General features: G+C 47.6%; 1 protein-coding gene across 1 annotated transcript; it reads left to right on the forward strand.

Moving 5' to 3' along the window:
- Nucleotides 1-1,826: 1,826 nt before the first annotated feature.
- LOC142591078 (uncharacterized) lies at nucleotides 1,827-20,017 on the forward strand. Its single transcript, XM_075703446.1, has 5 exons — nucleotides 1,827-2,090; nucleotides 7,942-8,258; nucleotides 10,241-10,334; nucleotides 16,095-16,339; nucleotides 19,353-20,017. Exons 1-5 carry the CDS (start codon nucleotides 1,914-1,916, stop codon nucleotides 19,720-19,722), a joined length of 1,203 nt encoding a protein of 400 aa, XP_075559561.1. The 5' UTR covers nucleotides 1,827-1,913; the 3' UTR covers nucleotides 19,723-20,017.
- The last annotated feature ends 1,957 nt before the right edge of the window (nucleotides 20,018-21,974 follow it).

Genomic DNA, 21,974 nt, shown 5'->3' on the forward strand with positions numbered 1-21,974 from the left:
TCGTCTGCATAAACTTTGTGATCAATGCCTTCTATTCGCTCCAGTTTTTCCGATACACCGATCATGACGAGATTGAAGAGCCTCGGTGCCTAGACGGACCCTTGCGGTATTTCCGCGCTGCCCATGTTTACCTGCATGCTCTCCTCCTCGTCCAGTGTGAATCAGGCTGTTCTTCCCGTAACTAAATTTTTGATTTACTTATACGATTGGTTTCTGAATAATTATACGTTCGTTTCTCGAAAGCAGAAGACTTCCCATGTCTTCTGGTGAGTGCTCGTCGCTTGCGTTCCCGCCTGTCAGCTCCCCTTAGAGACCGATGGCCAACATCAGCAATAAGAAAACTTTCCAATTGAAAGGAACAAGTATTTGTAGCATCTACGCGGGATTTAAGCGAACGCACGCGGAAAGAACCAAAGTCGCCAGTTACAAACGAGTTACTTTTAATACAGCAGAAGCTTCAACCATCGCGCTAGCTATTAAACTAAGGACGCTCTGGGACAATCGTCGATAACTCTTACAGTTTCCAAAGTCGCATGTAGACCCTTCCTCACCGGGAGGCTACCATACAGCACCACTCACCTATTAGGATCACACATAACGCAGAAACACATGATCATTTGGTGCCTGGGTCACGCAGGACTCGAGGGCAATGAGAGAGCGGACGGTGCAGCTCCTCCTTTTGTCAACCGAGCGGCCGACCACTTTGACAAAACCACCTTCTCAACACGACACATCCTTGAGCACCTACGGCGCGAGCGAAGAAAGTACAGTCCACCACACCCTGATCTATGCAGGTGGAACTCCTATGACTGGCGCCGAATACAGACGCACCTATTTCCAAACCATTATTTGAGACATGCCATTTCACCCACCGCTGTACAGCTTTCGCTGACCTTGGTGCGGAGGCCGGCCAACTCTCGCCCACATTACGTGGGAATGTCAGAACAGGCGACCCAAAATTATTACACCAGAAATATCTGGCAAGCTTTCCCGAAGGGAGCAGAGGCAGACTTGGCTCGCCAGCGAGGATCGGGAGATGCAACTATCGCTCCTCGACCAGGCACGGCGGACCGCTCAAGCCAGTGGGGCCCTGGACTAGGGGCTTCACCCACTCGCTTTCTGCACTTTTGTTTTTTAAATAAGCGTTTTGATATATATACTTATGCTGCGACTGCTCTGCCAACGCCGACGTTGGTTGCGCGTCGTAGTGCTAACCGACGCGGAGATCGCATGGGGGCTTCAGCGCTGCGACGAAGGCTCTCGTTGCTAGCTGCTCAGAGCTCGATTAGTCGATAACCTACATAACTTTATGAAAAGTCAATCGTTTCTGCCTTCACTAAATTAAAGGAGCTATGCAAGGCCAGAGAAATCGAAACCGAAACTAGGGCCAAACTCACCCGGACTACGTTGTGTATGAATGCATGCGCAGGGGCTCCACCCTGTCAGCTTTCCCTTCACAGCTAATAATATATGCAACGCGAATGTAGCATTGTTTCTGACTGCGGTAGCTTGCTTACAGCTACTGCCGCGGATCTATTTGTCAGATGAGTGCGTCCAAGGCTTTATAATTAGGTCAAAGTCTTACGTAGGTAAATCTGCTTTCTTTGGCATTAATTTCAGTTTCTTTATATTCAGGCTCTCCAATTTATTTTCTTTGATCCTTGTAATCAAATTTCTCAATTTTCACTTATTTGTGAATGAAAGCAACCTTTTCTGTTCATTAGTTTTACTCACTTGACCTTGCCGAATTTTTCATAGCGGCTGTGAAGCACGAGCGAAACGGGCAACAACAAGAATATGCACGAGCAGACAGCGCATGACCTACCGGTCTGAGAGGCATAGATGAGAACGTAGAAGAAGCGCCACATTTAGTCTCTTGGCAAGCCGATCAGGTGAAAGTTGCGTGAGCCGAAATGGAGGACCTCGCCATGGAGCAGCCGCTGCACCAGAACCGGGGCCGTCGCGCTGGAACAACGCCATTTGAGCTGCAATGGGCGGCCTCCCCTTACTGGCCCGCGGCTCCTGTCGACTTCTGGGCGCAATCGGCCACTGGACAGGGCTTTCCCGACTTCTCCGCTAGCTGCACCGAGGTCAGTGTTGTTTAGTGTCGATGGCTCGCTGGTCTCTGGTCTCGTTCAACTTGTGCTGCAGTAGTGCTATTTGTTCAGCAGCGGTTCCTGACAAAGACAGCCGGTGCTATAGCTTATAGTGGCTATGGCGCTGTGCTGCTAAATTCGAGGTCGCGGAGTTGATCCGCGCAGCGGCGGCCGTATCCAGTGATTGCGGAAAACTAGAAACGCTCGTCCGCGGTGAAGAATCCTCCACTGCGGCGTGCTTTGTAATCAGATCATGGTTTTCACATCTAAAACGCCCGAGTTTAATTTAGTTGAGCTGTTAAAAGGGTAAACTGGGCAACTTGAAAAATAACACCTGCGAAACGAAAACCACAAAACAGAAGAAGAACATTCACTCGCTTGGCTAGCGAGCCCATGGGAGCAATCAGCGACAACGTAACCATCAAGGGTGGACCGGGCGCACAAGAAAAAAAAGAGGCGGTGTTTATAGCGGTGCAGCGATGGGGAATTCTTGCCATGGTACATCGCACTGGCAAGTGAGAGATACATCTAAACACAATGGGAATGCTTCGCAGATGAAGTCTGTGTAACACGTTGACAAACGCGCCTTAAGAGCTAATTCTCATGCGAGTTGTCTGTGTAGACGCAGAGTGAACGCGGTATATTGTAGGTCGCATGTTTAACGCTACGGCATTAAAGACCCAGTGTCGCGAAAAATCCGGTGTGGGCGTCGGCCGTCGTTTCGCGAAAAATCATTCCCAACCACAATCACGCACGCCCTTCGCGTAGCGCAGAGGCGTTACTTAAGGAATTGAATTCCTCAAAGTAAAATACGCAACCATAGCCGTAAAGTACGACCTAAACACAACCTGAAGACCTGATAGCGTCGGATTGTAATTTGAATATACCAGCAAACATAATTTCGTTACGCGAAAACCCAAACACAAACCCCGTTTCCAGTGTTTCTCCCATTCATAGAGCGGCGGAGGCCACCCGGTTCCTTGCAACTACACCATGCAGATGCCGCTTACTTGCGCGCTTCCACTAATCTTATTTAGGGGCGTTACGCATCCGCAAGAAAGGTGCCTTTGCCGGGAAGTGTCATAAGCAGTCAGGAATCTTTGGATGATACCGAGTTCCACTCTCAAAGGCGTAGCTTAAGCTTCCTCCAATTTTTTATTGCACTGGCAACACCGCTGCCTTGCGGGGGTGCGGTATTAATAGCAACACGCCGCATTTCCAGCGCTGCCTTGAAGGACATTCCTATACGTAGCTTAACAAGTAGCTGTGAATGGTGAAGAAATAGTTTTGAGATAATGACAATTGTGTTTTTCAGCGTTATGAATGACAGTGCTTTAAGTATTGCCTTCATAATGTATTTTTTTTTGTTTCTGAGTGCGGTTGTGCCCATATGTAATCGGCTAATAGTGCTGTGTGTCGTCTCGTGTGTCTTATGGGCCCGTGTCATCGTGCCTTCACTTCAACAAATTAGAAGCAGCCAAACTCGGTAATGTTTCTGGCTTAACGTATCATGTTAAAATAGCAGCTTGTGGAACTGAGCTTGAAATTGTGTTACTAGAAAGTAGATAAGTAAACTGTTTTGCCGAAGTATGCTCGCGCGAAAACATTTTGCGTCTTACAGCGCAACTCCTATAGGCGCCCGTTCCTGCAGTGAGCGTCGGCGTGCCCTTTGTAACCGAGTGAAGGAACACAGCGAAAGATTAATGCGAACGTGGTGCGCAGCGGGAGGCTCGGCTAAGCAAGGGAAGAGAGCGCGAGGAGGAGTGTGCAGCGGAACCACGAAGGCTCAATCACACTAGCGACTTAAAGGGGTTGAGGCACCAAATTTTGACGCTATAAAAAGCCTGTTGTAGGCTGCTTCTGTATGCGAGGACACCCACAACGAGGTATTGGACGCTGCAAACATTTGAAAATAATTTTAATTCAGCTCCAGAAAGTCATTAAAACCTCCTCCTCGTGGTCGAGACCCATTGCTAGCGCGGCTGTTATGACGGGACAGCAGACGAACGAAAATATTGGCGTTATAGTACACTAGCACAAGAACGTGACGTATGATGAGTAGCGATGAAATTCGGATTGCTGAACCGAGCGACCGAGCATAGCTGCCACTATGACCGAGCTACAGGCACATAGAAATCCTTTCTCTACGCTACAGGCTTCTAGAACACTGTAACCGAGCTAACCCTGGCCCCTGGCTAACCGAGACATGCACAGCGCTGTAGCGGAGCGCTGTTGACGTTGCATCTGTGAGTCACATAGTTCGGCAGGTCGGAGTGGTGTCTTGTTCGCTTGGCGTTTCTCAATGTGTAAAGGCCCGTCCACGTTACCGGCACGGCAACTCGCCGCACGCCGTTCGTGGGCCGCCGTGCGACGGCGGTTTTGCTCGCGAACGGCGACAATTACTCGCCGTACATAGGATGGGTGCGGGACCCATATCTGCGGCAGCCGTACGACGAAGCGGCCAATCAGCGACCGAGGAGTGGTCACTTTGGCGCCGACGGCAGCCTCAGCGCCGCTGATAGTTCGGCAGCGCCGATACCGTCGCTAGGCCTCCTCCGGTTCACTTCAAAGCTAAAGCTGATGGCGCTTCGGAATGAATCACCTACGCTCACAAGCCGCAATAATTCTTACCGTTGTTGTCGCTCTTCGCAATTTTATAATTATCGCGACATGCACTTAGAGTCGCCAGTTGCTTACCTCTGCTCAGAGAGCACGCGTATGCGCTAGCAGACGACGAAGCATAGTTTTACGTCTCTATTTTTTGTGGCCCACGTGACCAAGCCGTGTTGCGTTTCCTCTCCTACGACGTCATAGCATCACCCGAAGCCCAGAAACCGAAACCGATATCTCTCGGGATAATAATGCTATTACTAAAGTATTTATCGAGTATATATGAATCCCGCGGTGTGTATCGTGCTTCCTGAAGCAATACGCAACGCCTGAGTAAAAGAACGCATGAACGAAAATTTTCTCGTCTCCACCCCTTTAAGGAGGTCGAGCGGCCATTTGCTACTGGCTACCAAAAAGCGACTGAAGGCGACCGATGCTCACACAGGTAGGCACGGTTGAGCGTGACCTGCAAGTCGCAATCTCGGAGAGTATCGTTCTCAGGGGGAGCTGTAGGGACCTACGCAGTTCACGCGCACTTCGCTGGTTTCGCGTTCTGACAGCAGTCATGGATATTGATTCGACCGAAGACGAAGACGTCGTCACTCTGCTGGTGTGCTCCGCCGCGGTGTCAGGTGTGGGAGTGCGGAAGCCTCCGAAAAAAAAAAAACGACTGTAATAGGTGCCCCCACGCCTCTGTTCGCGATAAGTGGGCGGCCGCACAAGTCACCTCCTGCACGAAGTCCGCGCTCATGACGAGAAGTATTATCGAGAGTAAGTCGTGATTTCTTGTTCGCGTTGCGTGGGAATCGGTGCATAATTTTTGCGCTGTCTTTTTCTGTTGTTTAACTTCCTGACAATACCACCGCGTTCATTTAACACGTTGCCGGAACTGCTGCAACTAAGCGCCACAAGCCAATACGCCAATTATAGGCCTGCAGTCTGCCGTGGACAATGTAGTTGGCGCGACGCAGGATGAAAACACATGATAACGTAACTTTCGGCGCGCTGCTGATTAGTTTAGGAGTTTTGCGACCACAGTCGCGCGACTGAAAAATTGAGTAGCGAGCGACTGGACCTGAATAGTCCCTTTTCGAGAAAAGCGACCATTTGCGACTCATTGCTGTGCAACCTACTTGGTCGCGCGACCGCTGTCAGTCTCCAGTGTGAATGAGGCAGCGGTGGAGGAGGGCATGTTGAAAGCTTGAGAAGGAAAGCGTAGTGCCGCGCTGTACGCGCTTTGCGGCGACGATGGCTACGAGATGGTCCCAGAGTAGCGCGCGTCATTTGTACGGAAACAAAGCACTGCATGAGTGGAGCTCTGTCTGCGGCGGCCCCTGTCAATCGCGCCTATGCGTCGCACACGCACGGCCTCTCGCTGTCTGCCGATTAGCGAGGCAGTCACGCCACACACCACTCTGTTTGCAACGTGCCGCACGAGATAGATGGTCCGTGTCAACCAAAATACTGAGAAATTAAAACACCTGTACAGCTGAGCTTAAATTTAGCATTAGGGAGTATCGTAATCGTCAGGGATATATTTTTAAATCTCTCGGTGCTCTGAAGGCACTACGAAGTGCATAACGGTCTGGCGTACATGATACCTTATGTATTTTCTCGTTACTGCCGAATCAAAACATTTGCCAATGGTATGACTTGCTGAAAGGGGCGCTGTGCGCGGTTTAGTTTGCCGTAAAATCCACATACGGCGGAATTAGGGACCTGTAAATACAAATGACCTTGAAGGTATATTCAACGACAAATAACGGGAAGCTACAACTACTCTTTGGACCGCATAAAAAGCCCATTGGGTAAGCTGGCGTAATAAGCACGGTGCAGTACAGAAGGGGCCTATGGCAAAGTTTGGCCGTGCTAAGTTTGCCCTTGGTCTTGGAAACACATATCCCCCCCACACGCACACAGAGACAGACAGACAGACAGACAGACAGACAGACAGACAGACAGACAGACAGACAGACAGACAGACAGACAGACAGACAGACAGACAGACAGACAGACAAACAGACAGACAGACAGACAGAAGTGCGGCCATCTCTACTCGCCGGAAGTGACAGACGACCTAGAACACGCTTCCTCAGCATGACCTTCAAGATAACCCAGCGCACGTGGCTACTCGCGATGTGTGAGCGTGTGTGTGAGCATAGCATCAGCCTCGAAGATAAGTGTTTGTTGTATTTCTAAAAATTCATCTCGGGAATGTCCTATTACCTCAACATTCTCCCCGAAATTCTAAGCGGTTGTTTAGCATGAATTAGTAGTGAAGAAACATACGCGACGATTGTAACAGTGGGTACTGTTTTGCTGCGAAATAAGTGGTGCTGTTTACTTTAACAAAAGCTCAAATCTTTATTAAAGATACAATACGCAACTGCCGCGTTTATTGGACGGGGTTACCACCAACGAACCAAATAGTTTGGTCAGGGATAACAGCCGGCCGTACAATATGAATCACACTTGCCGAGTGGTCGAGCGCGCCCGGCTATGAACAGGGCTAGCGTCCGAAGCATGTGGTAGCTGCTGGGTAATACATATGTTGGCTCTATAGCACTTGGGTCGGGCGTGCAACATTATCACGCGCGGTCCTACTGTGCAGTTCTTGCGTTTCTTTTCTTTTTTCGCAAGAGATGCCGACACAACTGGCCGATTGACCACTGCGCAAATGTTTTATAACGACTGGCACTTGGGCGTTTCGGGGTTGAATTGCTCTGGCCGCGTACAGGACCACGCTGACGTTTCACTTCCCGCGGGAGGCGATCAAATAGCAAGAATATTTTCCCATTGACGCTGACAATTCATAGACGCCGCTGCTTTTCGGAAGCCGATATAGCCAAAGTTGTTCGCAACGTAACCACACCGCGGCTGATGACGCGAATCGCATGTTCGCCCAGCCTGGAGACATTCCGCATGCCCTATAGTTACTTCTGCACCCGAAGGCTGCTATATGGTTTGAGGATAATCTTGTGCCAACTGACTTCAAGCAAACTTTTTGGAGAACGTGCTAATACATCACAAAATCTAACCGCAGTACGTGAAGGCGTAACGTTATGCAGCCCCGCTTCGGCTCGCAGAAGCCCCAGAGCAGGAATGGCCCGAAGCGCGTATTTTCCTCCTCGCCCATTGTAAAGTTCTATACTACTCCTTTATAACAAATTCAGCAAAAGTGAAAATTCGTGACAGTTGCCTTCCAAGTATTACCAACGCTGCATCCATCCTACAGGAGGCGCAGCCGTCGACGGCCAACAGCGGCGTCTCGGCCGGAGAGACCAACTGGATGGGCAACCTAGCCCGGATGCTGGTCTTTTCGGTGCTGCTCATCGCGCTGCTGGTCGCGTCGCTGCTGCTGGGACGCACCAGCGCCTGGCTGGCCGAGCACGACGAGGCCACTGGTCAGCCGGCGGACCTGCACCACCTGTCACCATTGGCGGCGGGTGTGGCGTCGGGGAGGGGCGGCGTCGGATCCTGGTTGCACGCGAATGCGTCGCGGCCACTCGCAGCTGGCGCAAATGACGACGCTCGAAGAAGACTTAACTCTCAGTGAGCACTGTGATATTTCGGTGGGCAATGTGCTGCTGATTGGCACCCTGGCAATCCAACCACAAGTATTTGACAAGAGGCAGTACATTGTTGGGTTTGGAAAGAGAAAATTATTATCCACCCGTCTGTAGCCTCAAGCTGCAAAAAAGACTCATACGGGTTTCTCATTTTGAGAAACCCGTATGAGCGCTCTTTAGAAGGACGTACAGTGCTCACTGAATGAAAGGTGACAGGGAAGATCTAGCAGAACCGTTGATATATAAAGTGCCATGTCCTGTCGCTAGGAATCTAGGGCCAAGTTCACAAAGCTTTTGCGCTCTTTTCCGTTGGCTGATTGCATTCGCTAATAATATTTCCCACATGACTATTCGCTGGCACGAACGCTTTTAGAGTAAGAACGTTTTGTGAATTTGGGTACTGGCCACCAACGGTTACGCGGATTCTGATCTGTGCTTGCGCGACAAAATTACGCCGATGTGACACGAACGTGAGCCGGTGGAAACGAACGTATGCGCATTAGCTAGGCCTAAATTGAAGCGTTTCATTCCGTGAGCACTGTACAAAGGATACGTGCGTCGGGAGGTTAGCTATTTAATTTTTGATGTCTATCCCTTTTAATTTTGCGGGCTTCCGTAAAAATGATTTGCCCTAATCGTACGATCTTACTTTACCACTGATTCACTGCACTTGCTATCCTTTTGAACAAGAGACCCGTACAGGGCCCCAAATGTAGTTCTTCACTTTTCCTTATACATTTGACGAATGTTTGTTCAAATTGCATCATAACAGAGTGATTGAGAAGAACAAGTACGAAGGAACCATTTTCGGCTGCATTAAGTCAACAGATGATGGAGCAAATGAGATCACAGCAGAAACATTTTTTTTATTTAAACGCAGACATCGTAAAGTAGGAATAACCAAGAAAAAAAATGAAAGTGGGATAAGTAGGCAGCAAGTTCATCCTTTGAGATAATTTTACCCATTGACGTCATTAGCAATCTTGCGATGGGCGCGTAATTAGTGGAGATATGTTCTATGTGTTATTACGATTGTTAAGGAGAGCAGCACATACTTCGTGGCGCACATTAGGTAACCGAAGTTGGCGTTGAAGAAGTCAATTGGAGTTAAGCAGATATACCTATTGGCCCATACTCAGTGACCGAAGTTGGCCTGAAACAATTAGATCAGGACATAGATAGCGGAAAGCGGGCGAAACATCCTAAGATTCCGAAGGGAATTGAAATACAACTTGGCGGTGGTGGGAGTAACACCGCGTACCTTCCGATTGTGAATGCGATGTTATGCCATTCGTCGTCTTCTGTAACTCTTGGGATGTGATAGAAGGAGGTATGGAGCATCGATTTACCACATTAGGTCGCCTAACGTTCATGGAAGAGTTTGTCCCTTGTGATTTTCTCGTTTCTGAGTACTGGAAAAATTGATTTGCCTCATTTCAGCAGAAAGAGTTCAGCAGTAGGCTGGCTGGAAGCGTAGGCGACATCAGACGTGATATTGAGTACAAAACGACTTGTGTTGAGTTAGAAGGTCGCCACAATTACTAGCACCATTAGATCAAATTTATCTCTATAGGCGTACCTGTATAAAAGGAGTGAAATATACCATATCTGTACGACAACTATTTCGAAAAAGAAAGACCAATAAATTTAAAATTTCTCAATGATTGCAGTTTTATGTTTCATCGAAACAGACTCTCAGGGACCAAAGTATCAATAAATATTGCTTAGCAACGCCGAATTTCATGAAATTCGGTGGAGCGTAAATTATCTTAGCGGCTGCTGATTAGCATGTCACCCATTAACTTTAAGTATGCGGGAGTTGGTAGCGTTTGTATACTTCTTGTTTGCATATTATCGGAATATTGGCTACGAATTTAACTGCTTAGAAAAAGTTTTGTCATTTTACGAGGTATTCGAACCATGCTTGTGCATTCAAGAGCGTGCTTTTTTGTTCGGATGGATCAGCGAGGTGACCAAGAGGACATCCAAAGAGGAAGTGGAAACGACAGAGGCTGAGACGAGCACGCCAGCGGATATGCCTCGTCAGGCTTCACGGCGGGTGAGCATGAATACCTTTCTCGACTCTTCTATATATCTTCACGGTTGTATGAGCTACAATTCTTCGTACCTTATTACATCAACATTTTAAATAACGCGGGGCACCAACGCCGATGAAAGTTTCTCGGGGGATTGCATCGTAGAATATACGTAAAATAGGAAAATATAATTCACATCCATCGCCACGAAAGTTTCTTCTTTATTTCAAAGAAATGAAAGCCCATATTTCTGTGTAAAAGCAACACATTTACGCAATTTTGGCAGGGTGCTTCCAGTGAACGATTAGACCATTTGTGCAATTTGAATATCAGTACAGATATAATTTTAAATACAACTGGTTGACAACGTCTCCGGACCTGCGTAACGTAGCACAAAAGCATATCCTCAAGTGTTGGAAATTTAAATTGCCTTACATTGATTGCCGCTGTATTGTTTGTCGTGATTCATTATTAACTGTCGCACAACAGGAAGAAAACGGAAAGAGACGAAGTGAACATACCGAGCGCTGAGGCAACAACAACAACCTCGTCTTCGTTGTCTTTCTGCCACGCAGCTGTCAATAACAGAGAGTTCTAGCATACCGTGATCTGCATTCTGCTTCTCTGATCCGCGACTGTAGACAGCCTCTGCGCATGCGCGAACTTCGCCTGGTCCTTTACAGCCACTGCGGCGCATCGCCGCGTTTTAAATCTTTCTTTTTTTCTTTTTTAACAGCCAGGGTGGAGGCACCAACTTCTGTCGCCATAGTGATGGCGTCGTGAAACTCGGCAACCATTTGTGTATGACGCATGTTTAAAAACTGGGATCAATAAATACTGTAAATGAATATTCGGCGCGCGGTGAAGTTGGTGCCACTGGGCGGCAGTCAGGTCAGCGAAACCCGAGGCCTCGAGTGATCGTTCGCGAACGCGTGTGGTTGTCCAAATGAACGGTTGTCAAGACGTGCAGGACCTCACGGGCCTACTTTGTCACTGCGCGTTCGCCACGCTGTCCCGACCGTAACGGAAGTGATTGTACCACTTGTACATGCCATTTTTTGACATATTCCTCTGTTCATACACCTGGCGCAGTATCGCGCCAAAATCCCTTGGTGTTCTCACAAATTTGAAGCAGAATTTCCCGTTTTTACGGCACTCCTTTTCGTCCGTAACAGTGTCACTGCCCTCCACCGTACTGCACGATTGGACAACTACACAGCTTCGCGAGCGATGACCGACAGAGCTCCGGTTTCACTGATATGACCGTCAACCAGTCTGTCGAACTATACCGTATAGGCCAGGAATTAGTTGACCGTATATATTGAACACATGTTGTATAATAAATATTATGAAGGGATGTAAAAAGCGCTCCTCATTCACGCGGCATCATCTTAGAATAGACGCGTTGTAGGAACCACTAGATTGACCGAAATACAGGATACGAGGGCGTTTTGTTTCTCGGACAGGCAGCGCGCGCAGCGACCACCATGGAGGCTGTTCGCCTGATTTGTTCTTTGTGGCCTACTGTATAGAGAGAAAGGAACATATTTTCATTTACGCGCGTCCAATTCATGCATACTTTCCGAATTCTTGAAGGGGGTTGTTCGGCATCGAAGTGCAAACCAGTGGGGACATTCATTAAGAGTACAGCTAGCGGACTGTCCATTCGGCCGCCGCTATGTGGCTGGAGCTTGACCAGCGAAGGGGAGACTTGCTCGGGGCGGCTGTCTCCTTTTCACTGATACTGCACCCCAGCCAACCACACACTTTAGGAGCAGCTGAAACGGGTAGATTGATACTTACAGAATACACCTCCAGGCGAATCACCTCACACAGCATTCGCTGCGCCTTTTCTGTCTACGAAGCCTCAAGCTCTCGGAGTGTGTCTTTCGACGAATCCAGTTAAGTGCTACACATTGATTCTCAAATGCGGTAACGTGGATGAGCTCGATTTCATCATCACTTGATGATACATATTACGAAAAAATGTCTGACACTAAGTGTTGCCGAGTTTCGCAGCGCCGTCACCAGTGAGAGAACTTGGAGCCTCTTGTACGAAAAAAAGAAAACAAAGAAAAACAACAACAATAATCGCGCTGGCATCACATAGGCGGTAATGAACTGGGCGAAGCGCATGCATGCACAGTTAGCCTGGCGTGGTGGCCTCGTAGCAGCGTCTATGGGAGGTGGGCTCACACCTATGTGTAGATGCATTTCACGGTAGCGGATTGCGGAAGCGGATCGCGGATCCCACTTTGCTATAACTATCTAATGAATCAACACCAACGAGCCCCACTGTTGGCTCTATTCTCCTCACCTGGCCACACAGTATCGTCGAGCTTAAGTTGGGGCCGCTGCCCGTTAGCTGTGCTCCCCAATTTGGGCGCACGCAATAAATGGAAAGCTTGAACACTGTGCGAAAACGTTGCGTAGTGGAGCTGTCCATACCGCTCACACCCCATTGCGGAGAGTGGATATCCCCGTAATTCCACTCGCGTTAATTTCTCGGAAAAGTGAGGAACCATTTGCACTCCTGGAGTGGCTTAGTCGGTCCATACCACTCCTTCAATGTATCGAGTAAATGAAAGCCTACACTATAATTACTTAATTACATACTTTCACTTGCATGGCTGGCGACAAAAACAACATATTCGCGAAGTCTTAGCATGATAACAAATAGCCTTACATATTTTTTTTCGCACCAGAACAAACATGTTTTGTGGCCTATATATATTCAGAGAATTGTTGAATGTAATGAATGAAATTAACAGAGATGGGCGAACATTCGAAGTTTCGAATACAAATCAACTAGTTCACATCACCTATTCACATTTGTATTAAAAGAGGAACTGCACGATATTTTGAAATAATACTAACACACCAAATATTTTGCGACAAAGGAATGTTAAAGTATGATTGCTGTTCTGTCCGCAGAAGAAAACATAGCAAATTTTCAGAAGTGAAACAACCACAAAAGTTTTCGAAACCATGCAGAAGCAAAATAATCAACGCAAGTCTTGTTTTAGGTCTTGTCACTGAGGCTTACATGACAACGTGTGGGTTCTACATGTATTCTATCATTTCAGCTTTCGGTTGTCTAGTCATGCCGCAAATTGTTTACGCTACAACCAGTTATGCTTTCTTTTCAATGGGCCCTTTCCCTCGTCTCCACGGCACACTTGTCCTTCTATAGCGATTTCTTTCTTTTTCCACAACGACTGACATTTTTTCAGCAACCAAATATATGGCGTTCTTGGAAAGCTAGTCATACAGCAGCCATCCATTAGTCGATAGTTTGCAACTTGGCTCTAAAGGTGGTTGAAAGGATATTTGTGAAGCTTTATTATGACACACTTGGTGATTCAGTGCTTAGAACTGATTGTCCGTACCTGATATAGTGATTTGTCTTTTTTTCCAACTGGTTAGTACATACGTGGTACTTAATTATACCGCAGTAGACATTTCTGCTGTATATATAGGCCTATACGTTTGACTATAAGGCATTCGAAACTTCGTATTCGTATTCGGCAAGTTGTACATTCTCCGACTTCTACTAATTATTATTCGGGTAAAACAAAGTACAAACTTGCCTTACTTCGTGTGTCTCGTAATGAGTGGGCCCAATTATTTAAGGAAGAAACAGGCCACCAAACATGGGATGGTGGTTTGTCAAGGAGAAGGCTGCTGTCGGCAGTAGACGAGTTCCTAGCCGATGGTGTCGCTGATGTCTGGGGCATATTCTTGTCTCACGTTTACTGGCGTATTCTTCGGTACTATGTTGTAGCCCACCTCTCTGCCCTACTACTACCGCGGCAACGTTATACTCGACAGTGTGGGAAAAAACAAACAAAAAAAAACCACCATGCCTAGCTTTTCAAACCGCAGCAGATCCACACAGTGCAACCGATTGCGTACCTGCCAACATTTACGATTTTATTGTAAAATGCTCGGATTTCACCGTTCATTTACGATTGTGGTATCGACAGAAATATGTTGCAGTACGGTATTGCCGCTGGGTACTGCCGTGCCACGATTAATGTGAAAGCATTAGCTGGTAGTGCTGCTCGATGCGTAGAGTAACGTGATAGGGATGATAGTGATATTGGTTAGGCATTGCGGAATAAGGCAACTACGTGACGAGCGAGAAATACTCATTCTCGCGAATATTACAGAACTTCAGATTGTCCATACAGGCATTACTCTTTACGCAAGTGGCGGGTTACAGTAAGCGTGGAGGACAGTAACAATGCCGGTAGCAACATCTGAAACTTCGTCCAATAATATGTGCTTCTGCGGATATTCTCGTCGTACCAATGTATATAAAAAAGAACTGCTCGTTGTGAATCACATCGCTGTCGACACTTTAAACGAGCGGGTAAGTAGCATGTTAGGTACCACAATAACAAATAATGCCACGTCCTCTTAATTAAACTCTCCATAACAATTTGGCGCCGCCAAAGGAGCTGCTTCAGTTTATGGTCCGAGTTAAAAGTGTTATCTACTTCTGCCACTTCGTCGCGACATAGAAGGGAATTTAAATTTACTCGTCCCTTGGTGGAAAAAACACGCGAGGTTCTGGCCGACGCCATGTTCCTGCTGCGGCTCGACTTGGTCCGGCTGAGTTCGCAATAGACGATGCACACGTTACCATATACGGCAAAGGCTCCTTACATTTCAAAATTTTATACGGAAATATTTCCCGTACGGCCTACCCGGATATGCGCACTTTTCTGGCCGGCACGGCATTACCGCACTTACCGCACGGCACACGAAACTGTTAAAACTCTCTAAGGTCGAGCGGCGCCGACAAAACACAAACGTCACAGAAAAGGGAAGATCTCGCATATCGCGCTGAATGCCGTGCTTCGCGCGAGAAATTACGGAAGAGGAACGTCACTATGATTATGTCGACGCTATTGGGATCAAATTCAAGCAATGCGGCTTGACACCGTAGCTGTCTTCAAAACACGTCGTGTATGATTCGCGTACTGCAGCGAGATTCTTCTCCCACGCTTCCGCGCTCTACCCGCTGTGTAATGTGGTTGCGCGCCCGCCATGTCCGGCTCATTTAGCCTGGCCTCCGACATTGCAATTGTGGCGCTCCAGTGCGTGCGAATACCAAGTTATTTCGTCGCTGCCCGCGGGCATTTGGGGTAAAAGCGCGAAAGCGTCGGGCTACTGCTTTTGGGGAAGCTGCGTGATGCGGCTTCAAATCCGCCCAGTGGAGGAGCAATTTTGAAGAATATTTTAAATCGAACAGTGGCGTAAAGAGGCTAGTGGTAAATACATAGAGACAAAGCTGTGGAAACAGGATAAGGATGTTAATCGTAATTAAACCGCGGGACAGCTCTTCCATGATGTAGCAGAGAAGGTCGCGGCGCGCATTACGAGAAATTCAAGTTTTTTCAAAATTTTGACGCGACAAGTAAGGTGGTGCGACGCCAAAATGAGTCCACCCTTACGCGACTATACGGTATATTAAAAAAAATCACGTTATCCGTGGCTGAACGGCATGTAGATTAAGGTGAAAACTTTTTTCTTAGCTGCGCGCGACAGGCCGTAGCTAGCTCTTCCCGGAGATGTCCAATTGCCTTTAACATGCGTGAATGTAATGGACACTATGCACACCAATGTTTTGTAATCTGTTCATCTAATTATCTGCAGTCCTCGGATGCCGATATCTCTCTTCGACAACATAAATCACACGGCCGTGAACTGAAAGAGACATGGGAGAGCGCGATAAACAGAGTGTATAATCAGTGACCGTCGTTTGTCAATTGCAGGCTAAGAGAGAGAAGTTTTGCGGGGCCTTCTACTTCGTGTTCTGCCAGTCTCCGGAGCACGAGTTCTACTTCGATGCATCTCAACGAGCGTGCGTCCCGGTAGCTGACCAGGAGGCGGCCGCCCTGTGTAACCGAGGGGCCAACAAGTTCACGTCACTGGCCAGCTGCGACGCCGCCTGCGGTGCAAATGCGAACACCGTGGAATCAAAATGCCACGAAGATGTTCTGTTCACTGAATGCAACAGGTAAGAAGGCCTTGCGACTCTTCAGTTTTCTACAGTCATCGAATGTGCTTTCATTATCGAAGTGTCTAAAGCTACGGTGGACTTATACGCGCAAACAATCCACTTTGTCGTCTTAAAGATACCGCCAATCTGTAAGGAGAGAGCCTTTTCGCAACTGGTTTTCGCGCACCTTCAGGAGTTAGAATACGTACAACGCTGCCTATCATGCGTGCATGTCTTCCCATGATCAAATGTACTACGTGGAATCGTGCGCAAACAAGCGGCATAATTTACGAGCTACAGCACACTTCGACGACACTCAGTGCCAGTGCTGCAGAGATTCTAACGAAAAGGCTGTTAAGAAGTTACTCGAAGCACTAGATACGTCATATGATAAAAGCGTAAAGCAGAATGAACGTTAGAGTAAAAGAATGGGCTTCGAAATGCTGAAATGGGCAGAAATGATGCGACAGAAGCCTGAAAAATTTTGTGCAGGATGTTAATAATAGCTATTAAATGCAACAATAGCCCTTATCTTACATGCGCTCTTGAGCGCATGTGAGAACGGCGTAATAAACTTACCTAGACTCGTAATCCGACTGTCCAATGTGTGTGGCTGTGCGGCAGCGTCGAGGAAGGACTGATTCCAGCCTTGCGACATGTGGCGAGAGAGGTGATAGCCACGTCAGGCAAATTACCACAGAGAAAAAGGAAGTGAAAGACAAATGATAGTGAATTGTTATCCCACCGAGGTACCTGGCGCATTAGTCGGCCATCACAAAACGACCGACTGTTCATCGTTTCTGTATCAGTTATATTAACTACTGACTCAACTGTTCATCTTTCTGCCGCACGAACTTCGTTAATTGGGGGACTCTGAAAAAGTAATTTAAGGGCGCTTTACCTACGTTCTACTCTAATATTTTTGTTTATATCATATTGAACGCATAGAGCCCCTGTATGCTTCGTTAAAAAAGCAAGCCCGCAGTGGCGCAGGCACTGATTACCATCCAAGCGCGCTATTGCATTTACACGCATATTTTATATTATGTCTACGGAGAACTCCATCTGTATACCATTAACTACTTTAAGCAGACAAAACATCATCAAAGCACGACGTTCTATAAATTGCAACGGCCGGAAATGAGTTTAAATATATACGAGCTTCTACGTCTCACGCCACAGCGTAACACGCGCCACCCATTTTTAAGTTCATATTAGTGGTCTGCACAGCGGTATCATTGAAGCAGGCTTGCGAAGTAGCGTCAGCAAAGAACTGCTTTGATTGACAAAGCAAACCTTACGACAAGGGTCACTGGCGCCTGATCGCGAATGAAAACTGAAGTTGACATGCATAGTATTCAGCGGCACAAACAGTTCGGAAACGGGTTGTAGTTGTCGGCGTCTGTTAGTAAACTCGTAAGCATTTCTGTGCTTACCCAACGAGAAAAGCCCGAAGGCAGCGGCGAGAACACACCGCTCACGAAACACACCACGCGCCCTGCCCTTTTCTCAGATCGCTTTGAAGATATGGGCCCGCGCTTCTCTCTGCAACGCGAAGCGGCGGAAACACAGTACTTTGAGCTATCAGCAGCCGGCACTCTCGGTCCGCACCGCAGATCGTTGTCGAGATACAAGCCGCGTGACCATGCCTTAGACGCAGGCACCACCGGTGTACGTTTGATCACGGTTCATAATGGTTCGACGGGGATGGATACGGCGCTGATGAGCGATAACGGTTTATAACGATGGAAACGTCATCAGCGCACCTGGCGTCGCCACTTGCAGTAATTTGCTTGCGTTATCAATGCACATTGCGCCACCGTTCGCTCCAGTTCGTGTCATCGCAGCGCTGTCGTTTGTACTTGGCGGATCAATCTCCATAGCATTGATAATGACACCGGGCTCGTGGAAATTAGCAGGTGGCACCATGCTTACGGCTACTTGGACAACACCAGTACGAGTTTCAACGCTTATTTTTTGACGTTTCTGTTAACTGTGGATCGCAGTTTCGAATTCCCCATCTTCGTAACTGCTGAATGCTGCGACAGGGGCGCATTTGCACCAGTCACGTTAGTGGATTGAAAGTCAGCCTTACGTAACTGCATGCTTGTTTATTTGCACTTAGCACACGTTGTCGTAGTATCGCGCTGAGGGGAAATAAATTGAATGCATTTATTTCTTGATAGGAAAGCGCGCATCGACGCACTGGATGCAGATGCGGCAGTTGTTACGGGAATGATGAGCCCGCCGATCGACGCTGGCTCCGCAACAGCACACGCAGTATAAGCGATGACGCGAAGGAAACATTTATTTAGTCATTCAGCGCGATTATTGCCGATGTATCCCAACGTCAGACACGTAAAACCTCTACGAGAAAAAAATGGACGTAAGTTAATAAAACACTGCCGGTACTTCTAACATACCTATAAAGAAAGTTGAAGAGAGACGACGAGCGCACCTTTAGCAACGGCATTTTACTAAAAGGTACGCGTTAATTAATATACCTCAGTTATAATTTTGTCCTATGAACGTTTAAGATCAAAACGAATTTTCTGTTCAGTATGTGCGGATACCAAACACCCTAATTATCGACTCTACGTGCCATTCTGTTAAGTTTGGTGTGCCGACTCTAAGTCAAGGCGCTGCTAGTGCTTCGATTCCATGCTATGCGTAAATATGAAAAAAAAAAACGCTTGAAGGACAAGCTGCCATAAATGTGAGCAGCTTCTCCTTCACTATATGGCCGCGTGTACTAGCAGAGCCACCTGTACGTGCACAGGATTAGAAACATACCTGAATACCATGGTTAAGCAGGTTCCTCTTCAGAATGACCATGCGCAGGTTGAGCTTGAACTCTGAGAATTCTTCGGTAAGGAAAGAGCCTTTTGACTACAGAGTTTCTCCTTGCGCATTTGTAGCCTTGGCACGCAAGGCCAAATGAGCCATAACTTATAATGCAAAAAAAAACAAAAAAAAAAAACAAAGCAGCAGGTGCAGAGCTTTTGGCGCCGACTCTCTAACCTGTCTGCAGTGAGGACGTCGTGGGCCCGCTCTGGTTCTTCAACGGCGATCGGTGTGGACCGTGGAACTTCCCGGGCGGCCTCTGCCCGGCAGCGAACGACAGCAGGGGCAATTTGTTCCCTACGTCCGAAGAGTGCTGGCGCTCGTGCCGCGAGCTCAGTTCGCGCACCACCGGTTGTCGAGTCCCCAGGGAGGAGCGCTGCGCACCGGAAAGACTGAAACAGCCGTACTTCGCCCACATGGCTGCGTCGGGTGTGGCTGAGCGATGTGTGAAAGCCACGGCCAAGAACCTTGCCCGCCACCTGTGCCTCTCGGGCAAGAACCGCTTCAGCGCATTGGAGGCTTGCAGAAAAGCTTGCGTGGGCAGCACTGGCGTGTGACAACAGTGCGTGGAGTGCCAGCGCTTCTCCAGAATTCATACACGGTTCTCTGACTCGGCTGCTCAATCGCGCTGATAATTATTAAAAATTTTTTCATCCCCGCCCCTTTCTTGAGCCACTCTATCCGAGCAGGTTTAAATATTCTAGAGCCATGAGCAACTGATAAGCTATTTTCTTCGACCATGGTTGCTTGGCAAAAGAATCGCGTTATGGGGGCGGGTGTCCTCATGGGATATTTATTGACGTGACGAGCTTTTTCGTATGTGCCTCTTCATGAAACCTATAACTCTAAACAAAAAAAAACATGAATAAATCCAAGAAATAGGTTATATGTAGATGGTAATTTCATTTCTCCCTTATGAGCATAATTGCCTTTGTGGGTGTGCGTCACGTCCAAAAAAGAAAAAGTGAACGTCAATACGAATGCAGCAAAAAAAAAAAAAAACTGGCTAACAGAAAGGACACTAGACAGACCTGCCCTCAGCGCCTTTCCTGCTATGTCTTTTCTATGTTCTGCTGTGTCGGTCTGTACAATTAAACAAACGCCTTGTACACATACTACTTCGCATCGTTAAGGATTTTCTCCGCCGATCAGTGATAAAAACAGGTAGATGAGGAACAATGTAATGAAATGCATGTGTTAGCTCAATATACCTCATTGCGATGTAGCCTTTGTATTCATCTGTGTTGTGCGGAAAGGTAAGGAATGCAACTCCTACCTGCTCTATCAACAACGTGTACTACTAGCCTAATGAAACTTTAAAAGGTGAAACCGTCTATGCATACAAGAACGGTTTCCAAGAGTGAGAAAGATAGCAAGATACGGAACAAAGTAACATGACAAGAGGTTCTAGAGTTAGAACGTGGCCCAAGGAACAAGCGACATAACTAAACAGCGTCACTGCTCAGTTCATATTTTTACTAACCGTCTTTCAGTGAGTTTGCATACAATGCAGCAAAGTGTTTAAACGTAAGATGTCTCTAGCTTCAACTTCAACAGCCTTCGAAAAGCATCAAAATCCTCGAAGTCCACGCCGAAGGAAACAAATGTTTGTATTTCGAGTCTCTTAAAACGGGGCTATTAAAACAATCAGATACTGCTCTCGGAAAGTAACAACTGCTGCTAAGAATCGTAAAGCTGTTCCTTTGAAGCGCTCGCCACGTAGCCTTTGAGTTCTGAAGAACAATACTGAAGAACAATAACGGCACTCGGAATGAGCGCGCTGAGGCTCCCTCAAATTCACCGGGCAACGGAAGCCCAACGTACAAAAGCATTTGTGTGATCAGTGTAGAACGTGTGAGGTGACTAGTGTACTTCGATAGACCGGAGGATATCGGGCCGTTCTGACGACCGTAGCTATGCACGCTACGCTTATATGCCTAGTCACACTAACCGTCATTACTCAGGTACTGCCACAAGCCTCGAGTCTCCCTTTGCGGTAAGTACGATGTGTTCGATTTCCGCATGTTGAGCGACGCCTCAATTGAACCCGACCTAATTGTTTCTTGACAGGGCAAGCAAGCTTGTGCAGCAGCTGCGGACGTTGCTTCGCTACCGTAGAATTACTGCCTTTATATTTGATACTGGAATTGAAATGCCGGCAGCGTAAATCAAATAATGCAATCGCAGGCTGTCTGAACGAAGCTCTCTAGGTACCGATCATAACTGACTCAACTAACAGTATACAGAAGCGGATTATCCTGTTCCTAGTCTATTGAACGTGCAGCCGACCGCGGTAATGCGATTCGCTGCTGGTTCGACATGGTTGAGCTTGCATAGGAAATATGTTAAGGTAAGGTATCTATTAGCAATTTAGAGCTAATCAGACCAAGCAGATGGGGACGCGGTAATAAGGACGGCAGTACAAATAGGATACCACAAAGCGAAGTCATACGTTACAGCTTTAGTGCAGGGATGAATGGATGGAAAAACTATTGAGGTCCATCGGAACTTGTACTAGCACGTAGCAAGCCGCTTCCCCGTCGGGACACACAGATCTAGTTTCTCCGCCACGCCGCAGGCCCGTTGCACAGCCCATAGTGCGTAGGACAGCCTCCCACTTAGACGACGTAACGTCTTCGTCACCCCGTAATGCGAGGCACTGCCAGAGAATATGATCTAAGTTGGCAAAACTTGAGCAAAGAGTGGAAGCGTTGAACATTTGAATTTCGGGGTAGGTCCGGTGTAAGACGGCGGGGCTAGGGTATGCCCAGAGTTACAAGAGACAAAGTCAATTCCTGATGTCTGTTCA

This window comes from Dermacentor variabilis, chromosome 8 (assembly GCF_050947875.1).
Source record: "Dermacentor variabilis isolate Ectoservices chromosome 8, ASM5094787v1, whole genome shotgun sequence".
In the NCBI taxonomy this organism is placed as follows: Eukaryota; Metazoa; Arthropoda; class Arachnida; order Ixodida; family Ixodidae; genus Dermacentor; species Dermacentor variabilis.

Excerpts from the sequence above, each read along its gene's own strand:
- LOC142591078 (XM_075703446.1), top strand. The coding sequence starts at position 1,914 with ATGGAGGACCTCGCCATGGAGCAGCCGCTGCACCAGAACCGGGGCCGT. Across the intron at positions 8,259-10,240 it reads CGAAGAAGACTTAACTCTCA|CGAGGTGACCAAGAGGACAT; the intron begins GTGAGCACTGTG and ends CGGATGGATCAG. Across the intron at positions 10,335-16,094 it reads CTCGTCAGGCTTCACGGCGG|GCTAAGAGAGAGAAGTTTTG; the intron begins GTGAGCATGAAT and ends TGTCAATTGCAG.